Source organism: Vigna angularis, chromosome 9, assembly GCF_016808095.1.
Source record: "Vigna angularis cultivar LongXiaoDou No.4 chromosome 9, ASM1680809v1, whole genome shotgun sequence".
Taxonomy (NCBI): domain Eukaryota; kingdom Viridiplantae; phylum Streptophyta; class Magnoliopsida; order Fabales; family Fabaceae; genus Vigna; species Vigna angularis.
This window is the reverse complement of record NC_068978.1, coordinates 21,719,570-21,730,131: the sequence shown is the minus strand read 5'-3', so window position 1 is coordinate 21,730,131 and position 10,562 is coordinate 21,719,570. Positions and strand designations below refer to the sequence as shown.

At 33.5% G+C, this 10,562-nt stretch overlaps 1 protein-coding gene across 1 annotated transcript; it reads right to left on the bottom strand.

Annotated features, from left to right (window-relative positions):
- Positions 1-249: 249 nt before the first annotated feature.
- LOC108346939 (uncharacterized) lies at positions 250-4,612 on the bottom strand. Its single transcript, XM_017586010.2, has 7 exons — positions 4,375-4,612; positions 4,204-4,265; positions 3,381-3,514; positions 2,994-3,136; positions 2,208-2,279; positions 697-804; positions 250-619 (listed from the first exon to the last, which is right to left on the bottom strand). Exons 1-7 carry the CDS (start codon positions 4,430-4,432, stop codon positions 441-443), a joined length of 756 nt encoding a protein of 251 aa, XP_017441499.1. The 5' UTR covers positions 4,433-4,612; the 3' UTR covers positions 250-440.
- Positions 4,613-10,562: the final 5,950 nt, after the last annotated feature.

The following is a 10,562-nucleotide window of genomic DNA, read 5'->3' as shown; positions in this document are numbered from 1 at the left end:
ATCAAGCCAACCCAGAAATGAATTCCATTTCGTAAGCAAAAATAGGGACTCAATTACAATAAGAGCAAATGTGTCAAACCAATCTTGAACAGTGACAAATAACCAACACCAAAAAAAATGTATTTCTGTGCTGTTACAACAAACAAGAAAACAGAACATGATCTTAAAAGTTTCAATCAAAACCAAGAATTCAATTTCAGTGATGTAACCAACAAGAAAATAGCACAATCCAAAGAAATTGAGGCATGATTACTCTCTGCTCAAATCGATGAAAATTGATGAAAACATATGTAGTAAGTAGGTATCAGTGTTATCACCTAGGAGCTTCAAATTAATCTTTAGAAGCTATAACTATAACAAGAAAAATTGTATTAATGAGCCAACTTTCTAGTTTACACTGCATTCTCCTCCCAGATATGCTTGAATACTAATTTAATTAATCAAGACTTTGTTTCTGATATCTCATTTTCTATGGGGTTGATGCAATATACACGTGATCCAATATGCTTCACCTTTAGACCAGCTTTTTCACAACCATTGAAGAAAAGAGATTCATCTTCCTTCCCAATTCTGCGTCTCCAGCTCATCAAAAAGGCTGGCTGCGGCAACACTACATCTCCTGCCAACACAAGATTCAGTAAAGTTGCAAACTTGAGTAGCTAAAGCATGTTGGTTAGAAGGGTCTCTGAACAATACCATCACTCTCATCATTTCCAGTTGGAGAAACCGCTCTGCTAAGCTGGGGCTTGTAACATTTGAGAAGAAAGGAAATGGTCTGTATCAAATTTTCATACTGCTTTACATCTACAAACATTTAAGATTTGATATATATTAGTGACTATTTTCATACGTTATGATGATAGGATGGGCCTAAAGAGGCTTTTTAAAGAAGGAAAATCAAGTGGCTTAGATTTTATAAGATGGTCGTCAAATATAGAAAAGAAAAATAATTATAACATTGTTTAGTTTACATGAACAATCTTGCATTGCTTAGTTACATGAACAATCTTATAAAATGTTAAACAATCTTACATTAAGATAAGTTACTCGATGTTGTAAGTCTTGAGGTTATGCTAACTAGTACACTAGTTTTTCGGATTCGGATCTTCCTTTATGCTTAAGTCCTAACAAATAATCTCTTTTCTTTATGAAAGACAGTCAAGAGGACAGAAATTCAAAAGAGAAGAGATGAGAAACACAAATCTTAACATTTCCCATAGCATGATGATCAGGAAATTTGTCTGGTAATTATGAAGTGGACATGTGACCATGATTAACCAGGACACTATCCACTCCTAGAATTAAAAAAAAAAAAAAAACAAACAAAAAGAGAATAAGTTAGGTTATTAAAACTCAAACAAAAATCCAGATACAATTTAAAATTTTCATATAAATGAATCCTTGAGAAATTTATCTGCTTGCATATAAGTCCTGTTATATTAAATATATAATAAAGAAACATTTGTGTTTACGTATCAAATATCAAATACTCATAAAGGACTTGTATGCAAGCAGATGAAATTTTCTAAGACCCGTTTACATAAAAATTGAATGAGGGTAGCGCACCCATCCTTTAAGGATCAATTTGAACATTTATTCAATTAAGTATTGCAAGATGATGAAATTAAATAACATATTTGAATAATTATTAAACAATTACTTTAATTTGGTTTCATCATTCTTTAATTTAATGGAAAAGCAGATCATTAGTGAGAACTAGAGCTAAGAAAGAAAAGGACAAAATGCAAGCTCAACCCTTCCACAACAATCACAAAATTTAGAAAATCGTTCACAAATTGTATCCATGGCAGATTGAAATTACTAATATTGGTATTCCAGGAAATAATGATCACCAAGTCACAAAGCTAAAGATAGATGGCCATCACAACTTAAATCATTGCAGAAAAAAATGAATTGTGAAACTAAGCTAGTCATATGATATTATTTTCCATCACCCCTTAAAGTGCAACCAACTAGGAGATAACTTAAGCATTTCAATGCGAACATGAGATCTAGCTTTTTAATTCTACTAGTAACTTTGGGCATTTCAATTTGCAAGAAACACAGGTAGTCTTACCAGTTTACGGACCAGTAACAATGGCAGACTATTCGTTAATGGATACTTTGCATTAGTTATAATGTACTAATATTAAGTTTTAAAAAATAAGAAAAATGGTCACTATGATAGTAAACAATAATAATCTTACATAATAAGATATCACTTGCAATGATCAGGTCCCAGTCAGGGTCAGAATTTGGAAACTTGTCTCCCCAGGTATCTGAAAATTCAAACACATTTAGTAATTTTAAAAGAGAAATTAATTACAGAATCCATAGTAATACAAGGATCAACATGAAATCAACTGGAATTAGAGGAGGTATACACATGGCTATGCATGTATGTATGTATATATGATTTGGGTACAATATTAAATATAAATTTATAATCACCTACTAGTGAGTAGTAAGCTAACTAACGTTATTCAATATAGATGTTCTTAATCCTAACAACTCATTATGCATCTCCTTAATTCTAACCTCCCCCGAGTATATTTGTCATGTTGTGCACTTAGAGCCTAAATGAGCCCAAAGAACAACGAAAGATACAATGCAATACTGATTGTAAATCACACCAACAAGAGAAAACGAACAAAGAACTCACAAAGTAAGATAGATATGAATAAAACTGTCATGTTTATTAAGTTTTATTGAGAGGTACCAGCTAATTATTCCTGAATTTCTACCATTATTAAGGAACTAAATGAAAAACTCATGGGGGGACATACTGGTTATTTTCGTACTCTTAAAAGAGTTGCAGGTGTTTTATATTCGGAGGGCAGCAAGTTGTTAACTAGGTAATGTATAAGGCCCAAATATAAAATTATATTTTAATGACGTAAAAGATTTTAAACTGTAATCAGAATCACTTCTTCGAAACCCTTCACAACAGCTAAGAAGCAAATGACTAATAAGTCAACTTAAAGAAGTCTCACGTTTTATGTGAGGAATGATAGGTATTTCATTTGCCTGGCAGTTGTGAGCTATGTTGTTCTCTATTTCATTGTCATCATAGTCGGAAGTTGTAATATCAAGATTGTATGATTTTCGAAGAAATATGGCCAAAGCTCCTGTGCCACTGAAATTAGATGCAACATTAGCAAAGCAAAAATGAAATCAATTGTCTGATAAGTGCAGAGCTACAGACATAGTATACACTTTCACAAGAATACAACGGAGTGCTAGTCACAGAAACGAGATATACAACCAAGTGCAATTGTATAGCTTCACCTTGAAAATCTTGAGCAAAACTTTCACCCTTTCAAATAAGTAACAACTAACTACCTTAGACATAAATTAATATACAAGTAATCCATATATACCTCCCCAACTCAATAGCACGCCTTCCTTCAATGCATGATCTGTGCTGAACTAACCATTGTGAAAATGAAAACGTCCCTGGCCAGAGTAAATTAGCATTCAGTTGATGAAAGGAAAATTCTCGGACAATCAACTCCTGCACAAATCATAAAGGCGTAGAGCAACTCAGACTAGTAGAGTACATATTAATGCTCAAAAAAACATAATTATGGTCCCTTGTTTTCACGGACAAGCACACCCAATCTTTCTAAAACAATGATTTGGTAGACCAAAATACCCTATAAGGCAAGATCTTCCTAAACAAAATAATGTTTTCCTATTAAAGAGATCGTACAAGATTTGTTTATCTCCACTTCCTATAATAAACTCAGCAATACCATTCAACCTTCACTAGCTTTCAGAGTTTTCCTCTTCCAAACAGTTAAGCACTTCAGCGCAAATTTTGATCTTTCCAACACATCAAAACAGCATTCCCCTGAGCCAACTCTACCACAGCATCATTTTTTTTAATCACCCTATCACAGCATCATTTTTTTTAATCAGCCTACCACAGCATCATTACAAACTCACAGCAGTCCAGCAACAAGACTCTCACAGCAACCAAACCAATGATAACTATAGTTAGAAAAATCAAAACATAATCATAAAAAGCAACCCCTGTCAATTGCAATTTCAGTTTCCTAAAGAGCACAGCACTTCAACCAAACCCATCAAATAATACCCCAACTAACCTCAAACTTTCAACATATGACAGTCCCCCAAAACAAACCCACATGATAATTTTGCTTAAACAGCCACTAATGATGTTAAAGAAGGAAACTTCACCATCCCAGGAAACTGGTGCTTCCTCTCAACATAGCTTTCCTGTGAGTCTGCATCTTCCTCACCTGCATTCAAAAACAATTTGTCCCACCAGTTAAAAATGGAATATAGAAGTAAAAGAACAAGGAATGAGAGAGAGAGAGAGAGAGAGAGAGAGAGAGAGAGAGGTGTTACAAGTAGGGCTGTCATCTTCACCAAAGAGGCTTGATGGAGAGAATATAGCTATATCCATTTGTTAGTGTGAATGAACATGAAATGTCATTGAAATTATTGAAGAGGTGATGAAGCTAAGAGTACAATACTCTTTAGCTGTTTAGGCACTGTTCTGTGACGTTAATAGTGATTTCGTTTTGGAATTTTGGGCGTGGCGGTGACAATGTGCAGGGCGGCGGCGCGTTTTGCCATTCCAACGTGCGTGATTGATTTTGTTAGGGATTTTACAATTTTTTGAAAAGTAATTATCATTAATTAATCATTTTATTTCAATATAATGATAATTAATCATAACTATATTATAATAGTATTTTAATCTGGGAAATATATAGAATAAATATTTATTTTATATAACTATAATTTATAATGATCAAATAATTTTAAATAAATAAATTTATAAAAACCTAGAAAATAGAGTATTAAAATTGATAAGTGTAATATCCCAAAAATACAGCAAAACCATATAATAGAATTAATTACACTTAATGATAAATCAATTCAGTTTTATATAAGCAAGAGTATGGTTCTTGGCCGAACGGCCTTACATAGGTTCGACAAAAGTAAATAGTATAAGATGAAAGGTAATTCAATGACCGAACGGCTTACAAAAGCCAAATTACCGAACGGTCAACTAACAAAAAATGAAAAGGAAGTGACCGAACGGTCACTTCATAAAAAACTTCAACTATAACCGAACATACTACTGTTCGGCCTTCACTTCCACGTCTACTAGATTTGTGTCCCCCAACACTTCTTCTTCAAGCGCCTCTTCAAGTAGCGCGCTTCCATCTGCTCACATCCACACGGATGATCATTGCAAAACAAGACGGACGTACAAACGGACAACACAAGGAAACACAGGGTAAGCTTATGTAATTTAATTCAAGAAAATAACATACATCAATACACATGTAAAGATAACAATATAATTAAAATAAAGCCTACTACTAGACCGACCGTCCGGACTGTATGAATCTGTGTAGCTACGACGTTCATGCACTCGGGTGATGTAGTAACTGGAATTCTCATCAGCTGCCACCCGAGGTTAGTCCTATCTGTCCCAAGTACCCCTAAGGACTAGGACCTCCTGCCGTTCCCACACATGACATACCCCTTCTACGTGAAGACGAGTATTCACGGAACATCAGGATGAATCGACAGTTTAGCATTGCCACAGTCATACTTTACCAAATTTCAATATTCATTCAAGAGTCGTTCCTCCCCGGAACGCTCGTTCAAATCCAAAATCTCATATTAACTTTAAAAACTCTTCTTCAATTATAACCTTTCATTTAGGTGCCATTTTCATCATTCTCGTAAAATATATAAAATAACGAACGTTCTGCTTTCATGAGAACAAACGAGGGAAACAAGATCGATAAAACCCCTCGTTCCAGAATGGAATACGACCAAGAGAATTACTTAGATTTGAGAATATCTCGAGTACAAAATATACCATATATAACGAACGTAATTTATGAAGGGAATCAGTTAAATAAACTGACTCTCGTGAATTCAATTCCATACTCACACAACGATTTAAGTACAGGGTTTAAGGCCGAGTCAAATAAAAGTAGACTCGTTAGAATATTAAATAACCATAGACCGGATCCAAATGAATATAGACACATCAAGACGTTAAAGAATCATATTTATAATAATTCAATTACAGAAACCGAATTCCGGCTAATTATCGAACGCGGTAAAGAAAATGTTATTGAACTTGGACGAACGCTATTTTATCAATATAGATTATATAAGAATCGAATACGAGCGCTTGGTGTAAGACCGAGCATTACTGGAACGAGCGCTAGGTGTAAGACCGAGCACTAATTAGTACGAGCGCTTGGTATAAGACCGAGCACTACGAACGACTAAGGTATACCAAAATATATATATATTACTCTATCAAGGGACATTCGTATACAGCTATGTTTGGCCGAACGCTCAAACATAGTATTTCCACACGAGAGCGCTCGTCCTATACTAAGATTCTCTCCAAATGAAAGAATCCCGTTTAAACTAGGTTTATTAGAAAAATCGAACGGTCAATGACCATTCGATGACGAACGTACTTTATCATAGAGAAATTTCATATACAGAACCTTTTACATTCAATTCATTTTTCTTAACTTATAACTTCAAAACTTTATAAATTCCTATCAAAATCAATCTTCATATCTCATACAGCACATATCATTTAATTTTCATATATTTCATACATCATCACCTAATTCATTCATATTTCATTTCATACCATCCAAATAAACGAACGTTCATTCCATACAATTATATCAACTATCATGCATCGAAATCATTCAATCAACTAAACGAACATTTAGGCAATTCAATCAGCAACAAATTAAATTAAATTAAATAAGCTTCCCTTACCTCGTAAGGTGAACGCACGTCCTTCAGACTAAAAACTCAGTTCGCAGAAATAAGATTCTTCTACCCACAACGCTCAACCAAACTCTTCAAACTAAACAAATTACAGAAAACCAAGATTGGTTCAGATAAGGTGACAGCGTGCAACCAAAGCTTGGCTTGCATGCTCATATGAACGAACGACTGAAGAGGGAAACTTACCAGTTTTAGAATCCAGAATTGTTCGGTTTAAATAGAAGCTTGGGACGTCGGGAATGCTCCTACGGTGCCTGAACGGTGATCGGAGCAAAGAAGATTGAGTTACAGTAGAGAGAAGGGGAAATTTTCTAGAGAGAAGGAAGAGGAAATGGAAAGTCAGAGTTTGGGAAGAAGAAGGTGCATGCAGAAGAGAGTGGGCAGGTTTTTCAGAAATCATTTTGATTCACCCCACGACCAAACGGTCGTGCGCTCTCCTGTTGACACCTGCACTCCACTTACTGACTTCCGAATCTTCCATTTTGACACTTGGCGTTAGCGCAGAGAGTTTGTGAGTGCGTTTTAATGGTTCTGAGCAGGGTTTTGGGTGTAATAAATGAGATCATACAGGTGGGGTTTGGGTGTATTTAACGAGGCCTGATAATAAGTGTTTTAAAATAATGAAACTGAGTATTTTATTTGAAAATAATTCAATGATATAAATAGAATTTCTTAAACTCGTCTCATTATTTAAACCACAAATCATTTCTATAAAAACTCGTTCCTTGAGTTTCTCTAGCTTCTCTCTAAGATATTTGACTCGTGAATCATTGATTTGATGATCAGGAAGTGTGTAGGAGATCATAACAAAGTAATCTTAATTCCTATCTCATCAATTTCTGGTTTAGAAAAAGTAAGTTTCTACCCCTTTTTTCTTTTACTTTTATGTCCATGATCATACTTAGGAACCCTTGCGCGTGTGTCAATAATATTCTATTCCTAGTTCTTGGTTAATCTAAGGTTCTAAAGGCTCACTTAAATCACAATTTGGTGATTTGTAGGCGTTTTTAAAGTACCTTACGTTTGAAGCAATGGGTGTGGTAGCATTTCTGTTTAAGGTAAAGAGAACTAATGATTTTCTTGATGCTCTTTTAACTTGATGAAGTTAGTTAGTATATGTTGAATTTGGTTAAAATGTGGAAAGTTTAATTGTTTTAGTAGAAATTGTGATTCGAAATAATTTTCCTTGTTGATTGGTGCTTTGTATCGATATGAATGAATTAGTCTATGATGAATATGTTTGAAATGAATCTTGTTAGTGAATTGGCTATGATTGTAAAGATAATAATGGTATCTAATTAAAAAGTTGAGGAAGAGAACGCTAAGCTAGGTTGCAATTCAATTTTGGTCTAAAAGTGAGGTTTCACTAAGTGACTTATTAAAATAGCGGTCTAGATGAAGAGATGGTGTTTTAGGAACTGTTTTGTTGTTATTTGAAACCTAGTTGGGTGATGAATGTGCACAACATTGATTGAGGAATGTAAAGTAAACAATACACTACAAAAATTTAGATTTTTACCAGGGGTTATTTTTTCCGTTTCCGGCGGTTTTAACCCCCGAAAAGTACGTTACCCACGGTTAGAAAAACCGCTGGGAAAAGCTGCGTCGCTAAGTAATTACCGACGGTTTTTTGAAAAACTGCCGAAATTAGCGAGGGTTTTGAAAAACCGCCGGAAGTAGCGGGGTTTTGAAAAAACTGCCGAAACTAGTAGGGGATTTTTCAAAAAACCGCGAGAACTGTGTACATATTTTTTTTTAGTTTTTGACTGTAATAAAGTGAGATTATAATAAAATTAGTTTTATTAACCAAACATAGAATAATATGAACTAAAACTGAATACTATATATAAAATAAACTATATTGTTCAACATATTAACATGTTCATACAACTAATTGTTGATATATTAAAAAGAAAAATATTCAATACTAAATTAAAATATTAAAAATATGACTAAGATGTTCATTACATTACGGAAAAAGAAACAATGTCTAATTTTTAGAGGTCTCTTAAGTTGTCCACTCCCCTCAAACTCCTCTTAAGCTAATTGCCTCAGTTCCATTTGGTTGGGAAGAAAACCTAGAAAAACTTCTTCCTAATTTCTCATATGTATCAGTTCATCATGTGTTTCCCAAACCCGAGAAAATATTCATTCATGTAGAGCATCATCTTCAGGTTTTTTTGTTGCATGCAACTTTGGCCACGATGACAAAGACAAAGGAACCTGCAATTATGACAGTGAAAACATAACTAGTTTAGACCTTGAAGCTTGAAGCTTTTACATTTGATGGAACTAAGATACGAATATTATCTTGAAAATCACCTACTTTTAACGGATAAAATCATCATATACATCTATCCACTTTACCACCCATTTACTCTTACCACATTCCCATTTTCCACACGATTACGATATTATAATAGAATATCTTAAATGACTATTGTTTCACTCATTCATGTAGAAATATAGTGCATCTATACTATAAAGGATACAATACTCAAATGAAAAATTTGCTTACATATATAACAAATTTAGTTTAATTAAGTTAAGTAAAGGTAATCAAAGCTATTTGACAAAAAAGTTGTAGGGTTTTTAAAATATTTAAAACATTATTCACATGATAAATTATCCAATATTTTAATCACACATGAGTGAATTTCTTTGAATTCTGTGTCTACCAGTAGTACTTTATATATTTTATTCTGACTTACTTTTGCAATTAATTATCAACTTTAAAATTTCACTATCAAATTTAACTCGCCTTACATGTGATTTTCTAGTTTATTAAATGTGAAAACTTACAACAGATATTAAGCATTCAACTTTTTATTGACACGTTGTGAAAGTAGAAGAAACATAGAAGACCTGTGGGTATGTTTGTGACCATAAAGCTTTAATTTAAAATGCATTTTTTGGCATAATTATAGAAGTCTTCCAAGGTATTGATTTGATCCATAATACCACTATATCATCATTTTTTGAGCTATGTATCTCCTCCATGCTACACCTTTGCCTCTCCTTTTTTTCTATTCTCTATGGATGTTATCACTTTTTTTATTATTTCAATTAATTATTTTGTGATACCTTCAATTCTCTGGTATCATCCTTCTCGGCAACAAAGACAGAGAAGTCGTCAAACTGATTGGAAGAAATTTTGGCACCTACTAAAATGAAATCAAATTCCTAGACAAATTACTTATTTATAAACCATGATTTATGATTGAAATAATCATGCAGCCAGAAAAGAAAAAATAACACCTGATAATACACCAGCCGCTGGAATGCATTTAATATCTTGCCTGTAAAGAGCAAATGACGTTTCGAAATCAATTTGACTCATTTAAATAAATTCAGTTAAAAAATCATATGGACAACTGCTAGAAAACTCTATCAAGAAAACAGAGCAACAGATACTATACTTAAGGAAAAATGTCATGATGCCCCCAAGCTTTACTGTGTAATCATCATTTGAGGAATTTAAATGGATGTTGTATAATAAAGTATATACTCAAATAACCTATGCAATTTGAAATATATTTCAGAAAGCAGAAGTGCCTTTTTAAAATATTTCTTGCACCAACTTTAACTTTCCATAAAAGACCAAAATGTCCATACATCAGGATAGGCACAATATACTGGTCTACTTTCTGCTTGCACCTGATCACCTGAAAACAAAAATTTGTGTTACCAAAGAACAGGAAACAAACTACCCTTAGCTTCTTTCAGAAAAGAAAAATACAAGACAA

Excerpts from the sequence above, each read along its gene's own strand:
- LOC108346939 (XM_017586010.2), bottom strand. The coding sequence starts at position 4,432 with ATGGATATAGCTATATTCTCTCCATCAAGCCTCTTTGGTGAAGATGAC. Across the intron at positions 4,266-4,374 it reads TGAAGATGACAGCCCTACTT|GTGAGGAAGATGCAGACTCA; the intron begins GTAACACCTCTC and ends TTTTGAATGCAG. Across the intron at positions 805-2,207 it reads TGCAAGTGATATCTTATTAT|ATGTAAAGCAGTATGAAAAT; the intron begins GTAAGATTATTA and ends AAATGTTTGTAG.